The sequence below is a fragment of the Plecotus auritus genome (assembly GCF_963455305.1).
Source record: "Plecotus auritus genome assembly, chromosome: 3".
NCBI classification, from domain to species: Eukaryota; Metazoa; Chordata; class Mammalia; order Chiroptera; family Vespertilionidae; genus Plecotus; species Plecotus auritus.
This window is the reverse complement of record NC_137772.1, coordinates 155,690,403-155,710,021: the sequence shown is the minus strand read 5'-3', so window position 1 is coordinate 155,710,021 and position 19,619 is coordinate 155,690,403. Positions and strand designations below refer to the sequence as shown.

General features: G+C 40.4%; 1 protein-coding gene across 1 annotated transcript in view; it reads left to right on the top strand.

The window, feature by feature from the left end:
- The window catches only part of TRHDE (thyrotropin releasing hormone degrading enzyme), a 386,033-nt gene that overhangs the window by 92,806 nt on the left and 273,608 nt on the right, over positions 1 to 19,619 (top strand). Inside the window, exon 3 of the mRNA XM_080660595.1 lies at positions 15,067 to 15,193. Within this exon, the coding sequence (XP_080516721.1) occupies positions 15,067 to 15,193 (127 nt within the window). The remainder of the gene's footprint in view (positions 1 to 15,066; positions 15,194 to 19,619) is intronic.

Sequence of the window (19,619 nt, the reverse complement as noted above, 5' to 3'; positions counted from 1 at the left end):
TAGACAAAGGAACAGGGCAGTTTGCAGAAGAGGAAAACATAAGCCCATAAACATATGAAATGATGCTTGACATCACCATTATCAGGAAGATTCAAATTACATTGAACAAGGAGACACCATGTCCTGCCCATTGATTAACAAGCATTTCCAAATACAAACTTTGCCAGGTTGTGGGGAAGCAGGATGGTCAAACATTGCTGGTGGGATGTAAATTGGTATGACTCCTGTGAAGAGAGGCTGATAATGTCCAGTAAAACTGAAGGAAGAATATAACATGAATTGGAAATATACTGAAGCCAGAACTCCATGACCATGGTTAATTCTATAGAGGCAGGGAAGTGGGAAGAAGGGGATGTATTCCCTCAAGAGAACTATAATGTTTTACATAGTTAAAGAAATATATGAAGCAAATGTAGAAAAATTGTCAACATTTGTCAACATTATTTAAATCTGCTGAGGGGATAGGGATAATGTACTTTGGTACTGGACTTTTCTATAGGATTTCTATATGATTGGAATATTTGGTAATTTCTTTAAAGAAAGAGTTGAATGGAGAGGCTTGAAGACTGAAACGATGGTTTTCAAGACATTTATAAGTAGCTCTTCCTGGAATGCATTCTCCCCAGAAACCTATATTCTCATTTTTCACACCCTTACTTATTTTACACTTCTATTCAAGTATCACCTTCTTTCTCAGTGAGGCTTTCCCTAACCTTTGACATTTTCTAACCCCCTGTGATGTATTTTTAAGTTGAATACTTATTGTTATTTATCATACTGTAGATTGTTCATATGTATTCATTTGTATTATATTATTTGTGTTGTTTGTGTTTATCTGTCTTAGCGGCCAGAATACAAGCTTTCTATGGTAGGGATTTCTGTTTGTTTGGTTCACTTCTATATCCCCAGCACCCAGCAGAGGGCCTGGCACAGAGTATCTTCCCAATAAATATTTGTTCAGTGAGTGAGTGAACAAATGAATTCTGAGTTCTGCCTTGGGTGGCAGAAAGTGTCTGCATTATTGAAAGATACAGGAGAGAGGAGTGGAGCAGGCAGGATGCTGTGTCTGATTTGGAGGGGAAGATGACATACGTAGAAGTGAGGTCAGCAGGTAGTTGGAAATCAGGGAATAAAAGGACAGATGGGCCAAACCAAATTGAAACTGAATCCAACTGAGCACCGAGCTCCGATATTTAAAAAGAGATGGACTTGGCTGTCAGTCTTGCTGAAGGAATCCGACCAGGCATAAAACAGACAGCTCAGTAACGAAATGCTCAAATTTATTCTATCTCGCTTAAAAAACCTGCAGTTCAGTTTACTACAAAAAAAAAGGTAGTCTATCCCAGAGAAGGAGTAAATGGTGCTGCTTTATCTATGGGCTGTGACAGTATTAAACAACTTTTACTGGCTTCCAGACATTGGATCTGACTCATCTGTTGTTTATTGTTTGTCGTACAGGGGAAAGAAAGATTAGTTGTTAGAGTTAAAAATAATAATGGCCATGTTGAATGTATCTTCATTGAAGACGGTGATGTTCAAAGAGATTTAAGGAATAAAGATATATGTTTTTCTATGTGTTAGGCTATTGCTAAATATTTCTTTCTAGACCTGAGGTTTGCTTGCTATAGGACTGAGTGAACAAAGGGCTCTTCCGGTGACGTTAGGCTGGTAGTTTTGGTAAGCCTGTTAAAAATGGAGATTTTAGGGCCCCGCCTGTGAGAGAGGTCTCAGAATTTCTGGAGTGTGCAGGCCCAGAAATGTGAATTTTACACAATTGTCCAAGGTGAGTTTGATGCAAAGTATAATAGTACAACACTTAAAGAAAAAAATGCTGTAGATGATTCTAACTTTTACTCAATCATTTATCTTTTTGTGTGTGTGCACTAGTTATGTGCAGTAATATGTTGTTTGCTTGGTAATAATATTTGTGAGTGAAACAGGTGTGCCAACATTGGCAGTTGGAAAGCTGTAAATAATTATATCTACTGCAGAAAGAGAGGCACAGAAAAGAAATACAAAATGTGCTCCTATAAGGAGCTGCAAATCTAACACAAAACAAACAGTGTGAAGATAGGAAATGATAATATATTCATTTCCTACTGCTGCTGTAATAAGTTTCTGCAAACTTAGTGACTTAATGCAACACAGATTTATTCTCTTACTGTTCCAGAGGTTAGAAATCCAAAATGAGTTTTGCAGGACTAAGATCAAGGTGTTGGCAGGACTGGTTCTTCCTGGAGGCTCTAGCAGATGATCTGATCCTTTTGTGTCCAGCTTCTAAAATTGTAGATCATGTATTAGAGAAAAGTCCACTTGAAACCTATATCATCTTATTAACCCATGTCACTCCAATAAATTTAATAAAAAACAAACACACACACAAACAAACAAACAAACAAAAACTGCATTCTTTGCATTCTGTGGTTCATGGCCTCTTTCTCCTTTGCATCTTTACATTTCTCTCTGCTTCCACCATCCGGATTGCATTCTCCTTTTCTGTAGTCAGAACTTCCTCTGCTTCCTTCTTCTAAGGGCATTTGTGATCATACTTATGTCCACCCAAATAATCCAGGATGATAGCTTCATCTCAAAATTCTTATTTTAATCAAAACTTCAAAGTCTCTTTTGGTAACATTCACAGGATCTAAGGATTAGGACATGGTATCATTGAGGACCATTATTCATGTATGTAAGAAAAATGTGACAACAGCAGTATGATTATGCCAAAACCTTGCCCTTTCCCTGAAGTACCCAAAGTAAGTAGAATTTGTAAACTCCACATTGAAGTAGTAAATGCTGTGCTCAGTAAATAAATGTGAAGTGATTTCAAGAAAACACCATACAAGTTGCCACAGTACCAATTTCCTTGCCTGAAGCCAAATGCAGTTGGAAGACGCAATCAATCTATTGTAACAGCATTTTAGTATTGGCACAGACAAAGACCTTCAAGTTTATTGCCATTTTATGGGAGTCAGCAACATGTTGTCAGTCCCCAATGGATGAGAGCCACTGTATTAGACACAGAGAGGAGTGAAAAGAGAAACTGAGGAGATGGACCCAATGCTTAAAGAACTTAAATTCCTATAGAGAGATGAGACAAATACACTTTAAATATAGATAGCCTATGCACCTATAGAATAAAGGCCACTGCATCCCAAAGAAACCCCATAGTATGTAGCATACCTGTCTCACAATTCTCAGCAAGTGTTTTTCTCATGAACCTTTAGTTAAATTCTTTGAAGAGAGAAGGGAGATCATATAACACAAGCAGGGACAAGCCATGAGGGCAACTTTATGAGTGACAGTACTCTGGAGTCTCCTTATGACAGTATTTGATATGAAGTGGGGTTTACTATAAAGCTGGTTGTAGACCTCATTGAGGATGCTTAAGTAATTGTTCTCAGAATAGCTATTGTATGAATTCCAAGGTGAGATGCATGGAGAGGCTCTGACATTTGTTTCTGCAGTCTGTTCTTGTGAGAAGGGGGTAGGGAGAGATTGAGGTAGCTGTGGTTTTGCTATCACCACGTGATTCCTTCTTCATACTGGGATCTTATTACCCATCCATCCCCAATTCTAAATTCTCCTCCTTCTCAGAATGAGCCCTTTGACTATGATGATGGAGATTGCCTATTCTTGGCTGTTCTCGCTATAAAAGCCACAGAACACATTTTTCACTTGTATTATGCTTTTCTACTCACTGGCCTCCCTGACTCAATACATCTCAAAATCTGTTGCCTAAATAATCTCCCTTTGTCGTCTTCAATCATGTTACTCTGCTGCAGACTCAGAAGTGGCTCTCAGCTTCTCAAAGTAGAACATGCAGGCTCTGCTCCCGAGAGGTCAGGATCCTTCACAAGTTCCTGCCTCCTGGGAGGCAGCATTGGCTCCTGCCCAGCCAGCTCCTTCCCCGGCCCGCCAGCCTCCTCTGTGTTTCTGTGCTCAAAGCACTGCACACTGGTTCCTTGCTTCTGTCAGAGTTTGGTGTGTATTTATTTCCTTTTTGCTTAGCAAAATAGAAAAAAATGGTTATCTTCTGAATTTAAATTACATGCATACTCTTGGGTGTTTAGTTTCTTGTTTACAACATTCTTTCCTCTTTGTATCAATGTATTTGTCTTAGTGCCAAAAAGCACCTGCTCCCTCTCCCTGGCCAGTTCTGTTTACTGATTGGTATGAAGAACCCTCCAAATTAAATTATAGTCACATAGGCGAATTAATTCAGCTTTACTGGCTGAGAATTTAGTGACAACACATCACTGTTTTGCAGTTATCAAAGAAAGGCACTGATTTTTCTTGGTTGAAAATTTTTCAGTTAGGTGAAAGGAAGAGTAAGCTTATTATTGCTATTATGGTAATATTTTAAAGCCACAAAATGATTATTATGTTCTCCAAAGTTCCCAATGTACTCTTGCCCTATAAAATTTTCTCAGAGAACAACTCTGGCAAGTCAGAGGTTTATTTAACGTAACAACACCAAACTACAAACATCAAATCAGAGAAAGGGTTATTCATGTCTTTATTTAACCTGTGTATTACTGTTGTAAATGATTTTTTCCTCCTCTTTGCTGTGTGGTGCAGCTACACACAGTTTCACATCATTATATAGGAACTAACACAATTTATTTTTAACGCAAAAATGATTCGGTCTAGAAGAAAGGGTGTAGATACAGAGATTTAATTTCACTGTCCTTGCAAGTGACTCGATGAGATAGAAAACCCTTCAAATTTTTCATCTACAAAGTCATAATTTACTATTTACTACATATTCATGGTACAAGTATTTTGTAAAGATGATTAAGAAAATCTATAAAGTATTTTAAATTATTATAAAAAAACCCTCCAAAATTACTTAGTATAAGATTTTATATTTCTGACAATAGCATAGTTATTTACATTTTTCACTTGTGTGTGTGTGTGTGTGTGTGTGTGTGTGTGTATATATATATATATATATATATATATATATATATATATGTATATATATATTTACCTTTACTTTGAAATCTTTAATACAATGGAAGTTAAAACATTGGATGTAGGAGTGAATAACTGCTTGCTTTTCTTTACTTCATGGTGCTCTGTCCTTATCCACTTAATCACCATCACTATGGAGAGGGCTTCTGAAGAGCCAGCATCCTTGAGGTCCACCTTGCTATTCTCAGTTATAAGACTGTGTTGCTCTGTCTCCCCACTGGACTGCAAGCTCCCTGGAAGAGCACATGTCCCTTTTGCTTATCTTTACACTCAGCAGGGGAATAGTGGCCTGACCATTAATAGATGCTCATTGAATAGCAACTGAATAGATGAATTTCCCATTGATGAAATCCTTAAACCGTCTTTGATATCTTATTCTAAATTGCACAGCTATCAGAGACAAAGTCAATTTGAATTTCTCTAAAGTTCCCTTTTGTTATGATTCCCTCCCCAAAGGATATTCTACCACAGTGGTCGGCAAACCACGGCTCGCGAGCCACATGCAGCTCTTTGGCCCCTTGAATGTGGCTCTTCCACAAAATACCACGGCCTGGGTGAGTCTATTTTGAAGAAGTGGCATTAGAAGAAGTTTAAGTTTAAAAAATTTGGCTCTCAAAAGAAATTTCCATCATTGTACTGTTGATATTTGGCTCTGTTGACTAATGAGTTTGCCGACCACTGTTCTATCATAATAATGGCAAATAGCTGACACCAATGCCATCTCTCCTACCCTTGAGAGTGCAGCTGGCATTTCATGGATCTTGGCACTTTCTTCTGCCAAGTGTAGATGTGATCTCAGGATTCTTTCCCACATGCCCTCTAAGTAGCCACTGTTAGTTGTCAGGATAGTTGAAACTTAATGGCCACCCTTGATTTTGTGAGAAAGTGAGATGATTGAAGGGATTGAAGGTATCTGCCTTTAGTGTTTTTCCCTATTCAGTGACCAAAATACTTAAAATTCTATAAAAAGATAAAACATAACTTTAAATACAGAGAGTCCATGAAATTACAGAGTAAAGGCCACTGGGTTCAACAGACCTCCCCTAGGAACACCTATTTTGGGTGTTTAACTGTTTTAAGGGATCAAAAACATGTAGCTCCTACACTTTAGTTCAGTACTGTGATCTGTTACCACTGGGGTGGTACCATGAGAATATTTTTTCTAAAGCCACCTCTTATATTCCATATTGGCTATCATAGTTATTTATCTCTAATTAGTATCAAGGTCATAGTGGATAATGAGGAAAAAAGAGGAACACTCAAGAATAAAATAGATCCAGAAACAGAAGCATGGAATAGACTTTTGAATCTCAGAGGGAAGGCAGGGAGTGGGTGGGTAGGAAGAGATCAACCAAAGAACTTATATGCATAACCCATAGATATATACAATAGGGTGGTGGAGGCCTGGCCTGGGTGGGGGGGAAAGGAGCAGGGGAGACTATAAGGGATCAATGGGAGAAAAAGGGGACATATGTAATACTTTCAACAACGAAGATTTTTTAAAAAGAATAAAGGATGGAGGTTGGTAGCTGAGCAGTTGGTATGCATTTTCAAGGAAAGTGAAAAATGCAAAAGAGTAAAACTATCCTAATATATAAAAACCCTGGGTCCGCCACATCCACAACGACCGGGAGGCTCGACCTTTCACCAGGCTGTGCATGCAGCAGGCAAGCAGGCTGAACTGCTGACCTCTCAGAGAGAGAGAGGTGGGGCTGATCAGCAGTGGCAGTGGCTGCTGGCAAGGCCCCTATAGAGAAGCAGGGTGATCAGACCTGTTTCTCTCTCCCTCACCAGTAGCCAAGCCTCTCCCTCTCTCTCTCTCTCCCAGAGGTCAGCAGTTCAGCCCGCTTGCCTGTAGCCTAGACCAATGCCAGGCTGTGCGTGCAGCAGGTGAGCAGGCTGAACTGCTGACCTCTTGGAGAGAGAGAGTGGCGGGGCTGATCAGCAGTGGCAGCAGCTGCTGGCAAGGCCAGGAGAGAGAAGCAGGGTGATTAGACCCTACTTCTCTCTCGCCAGCAGCCAAGTCTCTCTCTCTCTCCCAGAGGTCAGCAGTTCAGCCAGCCACTTGCCAGCAGCCTGGGGTGGCTGCTGATCAGCCCTGCCTCTATGATCAGGCCCGGAGATAGGCACGGAGATGCTGACTGGCATAGAAACTGACCATTCAGAACCAAATCTGGGTGAATTGCGAGAAGCCAATGGCTGCCTAGGAGGCGGGGCTTTTGACGCTGACTGGCATAGAAACCAACCAATCAGAACCAAATTGGCCGGCAGAGGAGATCAGCTGGGGGCGAGATCAGGCCCTCAGGGGAGGTCAATTAGGGGTGATCAGGCAGGCAGAGGCAGTTAGGGGTGATCAGGCTGGCAGAGGAGGGCAGTTGGGGGCAACCAGGCCAGCAGGGGAGGGCAGTTGGTGGCCATCAGGCCGGCAGGGGAGGGCAGTTGGGGGGGGGGGGACCAGGCTTGCAGGGGAGGGCAGTTGGGGGCAAGATTAGGTCCACATGGGAGGTAATTGGGGGTGAGATCGGGCGAGTAGGGGAGGGCAGTTGGGGGCAAGATCAGGCTGGCAGGGGAGGACAGTTGGGGGCGACCAGGCCAGCACGGAGGACAGTTGGGGGTGATTGGGCCAGCAGGGTAGCAGTTAGGAGTTAATCAGGCTGGCAGGGGAGCTGTTAGGGAGTGATCAGGCTGGCAGGCAGAAGTGGTTGTGGGCAATCAGGCAGGCAGGTGAGCAGTTAGGAGCCAGCAGGCCCGGATTGTGAGAGGGATGTCTGACTGGTGGGATTGGGCTTAAACCAGCAGTCAGACATTCCCCGAGGGGTCCCAGATTGGAGAGGGTGCAGGCTGGGCTGAGGGATCTCCCCCCATCCAGTATATGAATTTCATGCACCGGGCCTCTAGTCTATAATAATAAAAACATAATATGCAAATTGACCAAACAGCCAAACAGTGGAACGACCTTCTGGACGACCTTCTGGATGACCTTCTGGACGACCTTCTGGATGACCTTCTGGACGAAGCAGGGGCTGTGAGGGCTGAGGCAGCCGGGGCTGCAAAGGCCTACTCTTGCATGAATTTCATGCATTGAGCCTCTTGTGTGAAGAAAAAAGAAAAGCATGTTCATTATTTTCTTTTCAAAATAAGTGGGAGACTACATGAGAAGAATTTAGGCAAATTAGTGTGATGAAATGAACTTTGAGCTGAGACTCAGAGAAGTTAACTGACTTTCAAAGTTGACAGTAGTTAGTGAGAAATCTGAGTTTCAACTTCCAGTGTGCCAGTTCCTAGTGTAATGTCCTTTTCATAGGTCTGAATGGGCAGTTTGGTTCATATCAGTGGTTAGGACAGTGGTCGGCAAACCACTGCTCGCAAGGCACATGAGGCTCTTTGGCCCCTTGAGTGTGGCTCTTCCACAAAATACCATGGCCTGGGCGAGTCTGTTTTGAAGAAGTGGCATTAGAAGAAGTTTAAGTTTAAAAAATTTGGTTCTCAAAAGAAATTTTAATCGTTGTACTGTTGATATTTGGCTCTGTTGACTAATGAGTTTGCCGACCACTAGGTTAGGAGAAGCTATGCAGAGGGAGAGATAAAGCCTGGTTAGCAATTTACGTTTTCAGAGCTGGGCTCTTATCATGGGATGTCAGAAGATGCAAATAAGCAGGTGTAATAAAATTATATTTCAATGCTTTTGAGTGATAACTATGTTTATGAAGATTTAGTTTCTATGTTATGATTAAGTAGAGACTATTTAACCTAAAAGAAGAAAAACAACTGTGAGTGTTTTTCACAGTATAAAATGAATTATTGTACAGCAAACTCTTGATTAATTTCATGTGAATTACCTAGTTTGTGGAATAATTTGGATTCCGCCCCCTACTCCTTCAACCCTCCATCCTTCAATTGGGTCTCATTAGTTCCAACAGGGCATTGGAATGAGAAAGGTACCGATAAAGTGAATGACTGCTCTTAAGTGAGAATGTGACTACAGTTAGGTTTCCTTGGTAGCTACATGACTCGTTCAGTAGAATGTTAGGACCAATTAAATAAGTTCATCCATTTATCGGCATCCCTACTGCCATCTCTCCAGTCCAAACCACCATCTTTCACTTGTACTTTTACAATAGTCTAACTCATTTCCTTTTATGTGTTTCTATGCCTTTACTAATCCACTATCTACACTGCTTTTTATGTAATCTGTTAAAACCAAATTCTGATCATGTCATTCTATGGTTTAAAAATCTTTAAATAACTTATATGTGCCTGTAGTATTAAGTTAATATTCTACAAGTTGATATACTGACCTTTCTTTAATATGATTTGAAGTCTCTTTACTTCTCTGGTCTCACCTATCACTGTATATCTCCTCATTTTTCTAATGTTGTCTCTCTGTGGGCTGTCTTAACAAGCAACCCTCTATATTTCAGTTCACTTTGATATAGGTCACTGATGTGATCTTTCTGAAATGCAAAAATAATTTTATCACTTCTGGCTTAATATCCTCCGATGATTTACCGCCACTATTATAACTAAGTTCTAATATTTACTTTTGCCTTTAACGTCACTAATTATTTGCTCAGCATTGTTTTCTGAGCACATAATGTGACTTTGGTCTAGGACAGTGGTTCTCAACCTCTCTAATGCCGCGACCCTTTAATACAGTTCCTCATGTTGTGGTGACCCCCAACCATAAAATTATTTTTGTTGCTACTTCATAACTATAATTTTGCTACTGTTATGAATCATAATGTAAGTATCTGTGTTTTCCGATGGTCTTAGATATTTACATTACGATTCATTAACAGTAGCAAAATTACAGTTATGAAGTAGCAACAAAAATAATTTTATGGTTGGGGGTCACCACAACATGAGGAACTGTATTAAAGGGTCGCGGCATTAGAGAGGTTGAGAACCACTGGTCTAGGATATTACCTTCTACTTAGCTTAATGCATTCAGCTTACTTTCAAGACTTAGTTGAAACATTTTCTCCCCTGAGAATCCCACAGTCTTATCAAAGGGTTCCTATTGTATATTCCTTAGGACTGGCATATACCTATGAAATTCACTCATTCATTCAGAAAGATGCATGGACTGCCTACTATGTGCCAGGCCCTTGACAGGAAAATAATAATAATAAAAAAAACAAACCCCCACTATTTTGACCTACATATAAAATGACATTTCGTGGTCAGAACTAATAGGTCAAAATTATTTCCCTCATACAAGTTTCTTTCTTGGAGAAAAGGCAGCAGGAAGTAAAATGAGTAAGTAAAACATATCTGTTACTAAGTGGTGATAAATGTTACAGGAAACAATAAAACAAGGAAGGAGGATAGAAAGTTCTGGGATGGAAGGGAAGATGTCTAAGCAAGAACGATATTTGGAGAAGTATCTAAGGTGTATAGTGAAAAAGCCATGGAGATATCTAGGGGAAAACTCAAAAGCCTTGATGGGAGATCTGGCATGTTTGAGGAATGCAAAGGAAGCTAGTGTATGGATAGCGTAAGGTTAGTGTGGAGCAAAATAGTAAGAAATGAGGTCAAAGAGATAAAGTAGATTCAATTTTTATAGGGATATTGGGTCCCTTGTAAAACTTGGCCTTTTACTCTGAATGAGATGGGAAGCCACTGGAGGAGGAAAGCAAAAGAGTGATATGACTTGATGTTCATTTTAACAGGAACATTTCATTGCTGTGTAGAGGATATACTTAAGGAGTAAGGAACAAGACATTAGTAGGATACTAGAACACTCATTTAGGCAAGAAATGAAGGAAGCTTGGAGCAGAGTGGTAATGCTGGGGTTATAAAAATGGTTGGATATATTTTAAGGTAGATCCACAAGGATTTCATGACCAATTGAAGATAGAGTATGAAAGAAAGAGGAAAAAAAATAATGTTGAAGTATTGGGCTTGGGCAAGTGAAGGAAAGACTTTTGGAGTAGCAGGTAGGGGTGTGTGTTTATGTGTGTTTGTGTGTGTGTGTGTGTGTGTGTGTGTGTGTGTGTGTGTGTGTAATATCAGAAATGTTAAGTTTGAGATGCCTCTTAGATATCTTAGTGGAAACATCCAGTGGGCAGGTGGATTAATGAGTGTGGAAGTCTGGAAGTAACAAGGTAAAATATTCAGCATCTAAGTGATATTTCTAACCATGAGACTAGATGTCATTGCCAAAAGGACTGAGTGTAGACAGAAAAGTGAAAATATCTATTGATGGATAATGCTGGACGTTGGGGCGTCATTTAACGCCGATGGGTCTTGATCTGACATCTAGAAGGTTCAGCAATCTGGAGAAGGCTGTGCATAGATTAAATAAGCGTCCAGAGATGAAAGATAATTTTGAAAGGCATTGGGGGTCAGAGGAGCCTAGCTAAAGGAGCTAAGTTCTCCTTGTTTCAGGACCCCTTGCTTTTTACTAACACAATTTGTCCTAAGGCAAGGTGGAGATATATACTTCAAAGGGTAGGGTTTCATCTACAGAGTCCATTGTCAGAATGGGGAATAGCCTACGGCTGTTCAGGTGTTGGGCCAACAGGAGGCAATAACATGTAGATTAAGATGCCCTGAGCTGTCTGGCAGCAAGCATTCATCCTTTTCAGGTTTGGGGAAATGCCTTTCAGCCATTCTAGCAGGCAATAACATATGTGACTCAGCCCTTGTTGAGTCCCCAAGGGCCCTCAACCTTTTGATGAAACTCTTGCAATTATGACATGCTGGAATTGGCTTCCGGTAGATGGAATCTGGGACGCGCCAACATTAAGTGAGAAAGATGGATGAGGATGAGGAGGAATCAGCCAGGAGACAGAAGGAGTTGTGAACCAGATAGAAGGAAAGTGAGATAGAAGCCAATTATAGAAAGTGTTAGAAGGAGGAGAAATGATCAACTGTGTCAAATTCTGCTGATAGGTGATGCATGTTGAGGACTGGGAACTGACTGTTGGGTTTGGCATCCTGGTGCCTTTAGTGATATTGACGAGAGCAGTTATGGGAGAGTAGTGGGAATGAAAGCTTCATTATAGTGAATTCAGAAGAGAATAGACAGAGTATAAGTGGGCAACCATCCTACTTACACCTAAGGCAGTGGTCGGCAAACTCATTAGTCAACAGAGCCAAATATCAACAGTACAACGATTGAAATTTCTTTTGAGAGCCAAATTTTTTAAACTTAAACTTCTTCTAACTCTACTTCTTCAAAATAGACTCGCCCAGGCCGTGGTATTTTGTGGAAGAGCCACACTTAAGGGGCCAAAGAGCCGCGTGTGGCTCGCGAGCCGCAGTTTGCCGACCACTGCTACTACAATGCCTGACACACAGCATGCATGCGATACATGTTGGAATGAACAAATGAAGACACTGTGCTAAGCATGTGTATGTTTTATCTTCTTACTCAGACTGGATCATTTCCATCAAATCTTGAAAACCAGCTTAATTTAATTGAGTTTCTCCTGTCTTGGCCTACAGATAGCTCGACTAACTGGTAGAATTGATGAATAGGCGTGGCTGTTTCTACCAAAATCAATGCTGCTTCCTAGGAGTAAAATCAGTGCCCTTTTGCTGCATCATTTTGCAGCGGTCCTGGTTATGCTTTTAATGTGAAATTACTATTCACTTTAACTTGAATCTCCTGAAGGATATCCGTTCTCCTGAGTGTCCATTTGTCATTTATAGTTTACCATTCATAGAGTATTTATCATTGTCTGTTATTATCTAACTTACCTAATAAATGGAAAACTCTCTGAGAATGGAGATTACATTGCTTCTCTCCATGTCCCTCCCTCCCCCCAATAATGCTTTGTGCCACCTTTAGTTAGAGAACATGTCTAATTCACTACCAAGTTAAAAATGCTTAGTCCAGGCCTGGTGCAAAGCAGATGTCAAATAAATGTTTGCTGAATGAATGAATACATGAGTAAATGATTACTGTGTGTGGTGTATGCTGTTGGTACCCAGACAGATCTTTCCTGTTTGGTGCACCTATACCCCAGCTCTCCCTGCTTTGCTCTTAATAGGTTGTACCTGAAATTTTCTTCAAAGGACTGTACTTGGGCCAGTCCATGGATGCCTTCCCCTTGGTAAACAGTATCCAATGACTGAGGTGCAGGAGTTTGGGAATCTAGCTGTCATGCCTCACGGCAGTACAAACTCACTAGGACATGTTATACTCTAGGGCTCTCTGTGGGATCAGGCTGAGGCCAGGACTTCACCTGAAATTGCTCTTTGCTTGACTCATTATTCTTCCTTATCTTGCTTCCCAGGGCTCCCTTGTAGGTTTCTCCTGAGAACACCTCCTTAGTAGATCACTTGCACACTCATCCTTCCCTTAGGGCCTGCTTCTTGGGAACTTTATTGAACACATTACATGTTTATAAGCAGTGATGTCAGGGGCAGGAAATTATAACAACTTTCTAAGAGTGTCAAATTTTGCAGTGGTACGTGGTGTCTACACCACCAACCCAAACTGTAGGTGACTATCAAGTAAATTTGATATTCGATTTGATGGGTGGGAATTCCAGTAAATAAATTTATTGAATTTAGTAGATATCTTATTGAATTACAGGACTTTATAACATGAAGCAGAATGTATTTTTTTAAACTTTCTACTCTTTTTGATTAAACACATTTCTGACATATGTTCTCTCTCCTTAAGTCAGAATAGTAAAGAGTTGATTGTCTAATCAATTTTTATACCATTGAGTACAGCTTTTCTTGGTCTTTGTGTTGAATGTAAATATCCGTTTTCACAAACCGAGTAAACCGCCCTAACAGGTTTGGCTCAGTGGATAGAGCATTGGCCTGCAGACTGAAGGGTCCCAGGTTTGATTCTGGTCAAGGGCATGTACCTTGGTTGTGGGCACATCCCCAGTAGGGGGTGTGCAGGAGGCAGCTGATCGATGTTTCTCTCTCATCGATGTTTCTAACTCTCTATCCCTCTCCCTTCCTCTCTGTAAAAAAATCAATAAAATATATTAAAAACAAACAAAAAAACAAACCGAGTAAACCATTTATTTTTTCAGTGATTTGAAAATAACACAAACTCCTTTATTTGTAAAATGTGATTGGAAGTAATCTATTTTAGAACTGAAAAGAGCTTTAGTAACCAGCTGGTGGCCAACACTTTTATTTTATAAATGAGACCATTTGAGACCCAAAGAGGTTAAGTAATTTGTTCAATATCACCCGGCTTGGTCAGTAACAGAGCAGACTACCAGCCAACTCCCAGGCTGCTGCACTCGTCACAGCTCCACAGAATATATATTTATTATTCACCGAATTGATATGAGGATTAGGGACCACATCTGTGGAAAATAGATTTAGCCTTTGGAAAGAAAGATGCTGGATAGCTTTATAAAAGCTTTATGAAAACTAATTTCATTTTAACCTTTTCTGTGTAGTTGTTAGTTTTGCTCAGTTTTATGTTATTTGCCTCAGGCTCCTTTTTGGCCAAGGACTAGATAATATATAATTCTTGATTTAAAAATCAATATTAAGTATCCGGACTGTGTTAGAAATATGAATTATTCCAGCTGGTTTCGAAGCCTGGAGCAGTTGAAGACGGCTTTCCAGAATGGCAATCATTTATGGACATGAAACATTTTCTATTCCTATTTTGCATATTGGGAATAAGGACAGTTAGTTCCAAAGAAAAGAAGGAGGTATAACATATATTTCTGTTCAGCTCGGTAATGCTTTCCTAGCTGGATGCAATGTGTCTTTAACAAACCATGAATTTTCTCTCCTGCTGAGCCACCATATCCTGTCTACTTTCAGCATAGTCAGAGAACCATTATACTAATCCTCCGTACCTTCCTATCTCTAGCAAGCACATGTAAGTGATAACTTTAAATACTTATTTTGATGCAAGCTGTATAAATCTCCTCTATGTCTTCTTGTAAAGCGAGGAAATTGTGACTTGCTCAACTTGGTTACTTTAATTGTTTGAGTTTGGTTCATTCAGCCACAGCATGCCTTGATATATGAACAAGAATGCTGTTTAATTTCTGTAGTAAGCGAAGTGATTTGTGTAGATTCATATATGCAGGCAAGATAAAATCTGAGTACCAAAAGGCTAAAGTAACTTTTATATATATTTTTAATTAGGTACGATTATATGCGCGACCCGACGCTATCAGAAGAGGATCCGGGGACTATGCTCTCCATATAACAAAGAGATTAATAGAGTTTTATGAAGACTACTTTCAAGTGCCCTACTCCTTGCCCAAACTAGGTAAGAATTGTCTTGGTTATTTTACTGGAAGGGGTCCAAGAAGGTGGAATTTCTTCTTCATGCATCTATTCAAGACATTCAGAAGCATGGAAATTCCAAGGGTTATATATTTTAAAGACGATAAGCATGAAAATATTTTTATTTTTCTGAAGAGGTAAAATAAAATGTAGTATTTCTAAAGTCTTGCCAGAAAGTGCTCATAGGAATTAAAAATGGCATCATCTATGTTTTGGATTCCAGAAGATAACCCCCAGAGCTACAGTTTGTTGAATACATACTGGGAAGGGGTACTTGTGAGCATCTCATTTAATCACACCACTGCTACGTGGGTAGGTTACTGTTACATTTTCCACCTAAGGGAACTGAGACCCAGGAGCCTTCCATTCATTCAGACAGCCAATAAGTAAAGAAGCTGGGATTTCAAGGTAGGTCTTTATGATCCCCAGACCTATTCAATATTGTCTACTCATTGTTTTGTTTCTTTCCTAATCTCAGATGTCAGATCTCAGTGTCTTAGTTATCCCTTAGATTATTTTTGTTCACTCATTTTTCAAGTAATCAGGGTAAATGGAATAAAATCAAGAGAAAAGGAGAATTTTAACGGTGGAGGTTGTGTTCATGATGAATATGCTTGCATTTCCTTCTTTTACAAAGAGAATATGTTGGATAATTTTTTGTTAAATGAATAAATGGATGAATTTTGTTATCCTAATTTAAATGAAGTTGCTGCCTTTTTTTTTTTTTTTAAGGATTTTCCTACTCTCTGGTATACCAGAATTCTTTCTTTCTTCCTTCCTTCCTTCCTTTCTTTCTTTCTTTCTTTCTTTCTTTCTTTCTTTCTTTCTTTCTTTCTTTCTTTCTCTTCTTTCTTTCTTTCTTTCTTCTTTCTTTCTTCTTTCTTTCTTTTCTTTCTTTTTTTAAATCCTGACCTGAGGATATTTTCTCCATTAATTTTCAGACAGAGTGGAAGGGAGGGAGGTCGGAGGGGAGAGAGAGAGAGAGAGAGAGAGAGAGAGAGAGAGAGAGAGAGAGAGAGAGAGAGAGATTGAGAGAGAGAGAGGGAAACATTTGTGTGAGAGAGCCTCCCACACGTGCCCATTCCTAGCTGGGGATGGAACCCGCAACTGAGGTACAGTGCCTGCAATCAGGAATTGAACCTGTGACACTAACCCACTGAGCCTAACCTGCCAGGGCTGAAGTTGCTGCTTTTGCAGGGGAGCACACTCTGACTTTCCCGGAAATTAGAAAAGACATGTCCCCCATTAGAAATGCGGAAGTTATTTTTTGTTCTCAGAAAACATGTTTTGAAAGATTACATCACTATCCTCCTTTATTCCCCTCCCCTCTCTGATCAAAAATGTTAGCATTTGAACCACAGGCTCTCCTCTCAGGAGAACTGGCCTATTTCATTAAAGCACCTGCCTGCTGTGTAGCTTTATGGTCTTACAATATATAGTTCAGAGAGTAGATAGAATAGTTGATATTGGGATCGATGGGTGTGGCATATAATTTTAATAAGTGATATTTATGAAATTCTGAGGTCTTTTTGAAATATATGCTCTTAGAATCCATATTATATAATTTCAAATGTTTAACAAATTTCTATGTCAAATAAGATCTATGTTTTGTTTTTTTTCTTCTGTCTTCTTTCTTTCATTCTCTGTATTCACTTCCACATTGGAGTCCATTACACTGAAATCTCCCTGGTAGGCACCCAAAGCAAGAAGAATACCTGACCTCATTTGCATGGGAGGTGACACTGTTCTGTACTCCAAGAGAAACTGACTGGGAACTTCCCAGCTTGACCCTAATGTAAAATTCACAAGTGCTTATGCTGCAACTTCAGCAAGAGAAATAAAATGTGAATCTTTGTCCCCTTCAGACCAGTAATTAGTAGAGGAATTCAATTTATAACTTCAGGGGGTTCCATGTGACTGTCAGCTTGCAGCAGGAAGCATCTCCCGTCCTCTATTTCACTCACAGGAGAACCATGCAGGCTTTCATCGGCAGAAAAGAGCTCTGTTCGCTGTTACTCTTACTTGTTAAGCTACCTTACGGTGTATGCAGTTGAATGATTTGACTCACCCCAGCACACTTCTTTTTATGTATCTAGGGGAGTTACTGTAGCCTGTGGCACTTCCTGAAATTTATCCTAAAGTTCTACTTATTTTGTATATCTACTAGTATAGATATTTAGATCTATATGTTAATGGATTTATAAGTTTGCTTTCTAAATACTCCTCTATAAAAATTCCTAGGCACAGAAGCATTTTGACAAATTCTTACTTTCCATTGTATATGATGAATTGTATTTTACATAAATTCCATGGAAATCAACTCAGTCTTTGTTAATGTAGAGGTATCATAGATATCAACTGTGTCTGCCTTGAACTTTCAGAACTAAAATGGTTTCTCCCCCTCCCTCTCTCTTTTCCTTCCTTCCTTCCTTCCTTCCTTCCTTCCTTCCTTCCTTCCTTCCTTCCTTCCTTCCTTCTTTCCTTCCTCCCTCCTTTCTTCCGTCCCTCCCTTCCTCCCTCCCTCCCTTCCTTTTTTCCTTCCTTCCTCCCATCCATCTTTCAATAAGCATCTATTGAGTGCCTCCCACAGGTACTTTTCTATGTGATGGGGATTCAGCAGCAAGTAAAAAAGACAAAAATCCCTTCCCTCCTGGGGCTTACATTTCTTAGGTAGAGGCAGACCCTAAAACAATTAGTAGCACATAAAGTATATCAGATGGAGAGAAGTTCCATTAAAAATAAAGCTGGAACAGAGGAGCAGAAGTGTGTGGTGCAGATCAGACATGGGAAAAGAGGCTGAATCTTTTAAATGGGTGAGTATTGATGGCTTTATTGGGAAGCTGACTCTTGAGCAAAGAACTCAAGGACATGAAGGAGTAACCCAAGTGGAAAAAGTGCCCTGACTTTGAGATGGGAGCTTTGTTGGGGTAATTAAAGAACAGAAAAGAGGCAGGTATGACTAGAGCAGAATGGGTTAAGGAGATAAGGTCAAGGTGAGTAGCAGATCATGGAGAGCCAGCAGACTGTGGTAAAGATTTTGGCTTTTTTCCCCTGGGTGAGATGGAAATTAATTGGTTAGTTATTAGAAGTATTACATAATCTAGTTTCTGTTATAAAAGGGTATTATGTGGGTCCAGTACTAGCATACTGTGGGGCAATGGTGCTCAATCAGGGTGATTTTGTCCCTCAGACACTTGGCAATATCTGGAGACATTTTAATTTGTCACAACTCAAGGAGGGGTGGTAGAGTGTGTTCTATTGACATTTAGTGGATGGAGGCCAGGGATACTGCTAAACATCTTACAGTGCACACGACAGACTCCCATAATAAAGAGTTGTCTAGCCAAAATGTCAATAGTGCTGAAATTGAGAGACCCTGATATAGGTAGAAAGGTCAGAGGCATAAAAACCAGTTAAGAATATATGGCAAAATATGATGGTTGCCTGATGGACTAGGACAGTGGTCGGCAAACTCATTAGACAACAGAGCGGCAAACCGCGGCTCGCGAGCCGCATGTGGCTCGCGAGCCGCAGTTTGCCGACCACTGGACTAGGATGTTAACAGAGAAATGATCTGGATATGTATTGAAAGCACAGACAAAGATACACTGCTGAGTAAGATGTGGGGTATGAGAACAAGACAGGTACCAAGGGCAATTCCAAGGTTTTTGGTCTGAAAATTTGAAGAATGGATTTGCATTTTACCGAGACAGGACAGTTGTGGAAAGAGACAGTGTTTGAGACTGACAGGTCTATTAAGCATTTAGGTGGCACCTTAATGTCTATAAGAAATTCAAGTAGGCAATTGCATTTATAACTTTGGACTTTGGCTTAGAAATCTGGCTAGAGAAATCCATTTGCCAGCATGTCAGGATGGTTAGGACCAGCACAGCTGTGAGAGCAGGTAGGAAAGAGAATAGGAACGAGGAGGGATGGATCCAATGTTTAGTGCAGGGGTCCTCAAACTATGGCCCGCGGGCCACATGCGGCCCGCCGAGGACATTTATCCGGCCCGCCGGGTGCCGCTGCCTGTCCTGCTTAGCAGCCAACTCATCCCGGGCCCGCAGTGCGCATAGGAATTTGTTCATAGTTTTTTTTTTTTTTTTTTAAACTATAGTCCGGCCCTCCAACGGTCTGAGGGACAGTGAACTGGCCCCCTGTTTAAAAAGTTTGAGGACCCCTGGTTTAGTGGGTATAGAGATTAGGAGCCAGGAAAGCCTGCTGATTGACAAGAAGCAACTGGTTGAGGTACTAAGAAAATAGGTATTTGTTCCAGGCATCTAATGAATAGAACTTTTCAAAGAGGGCAGATGATAACTTGTGGTAAATCCTGTTAGATGAGGACTGAGAATTGACCATTAACTGGCACTTGACAAGAGCAAAGCCCTGATAGGTGTGTTCAAGAGCAA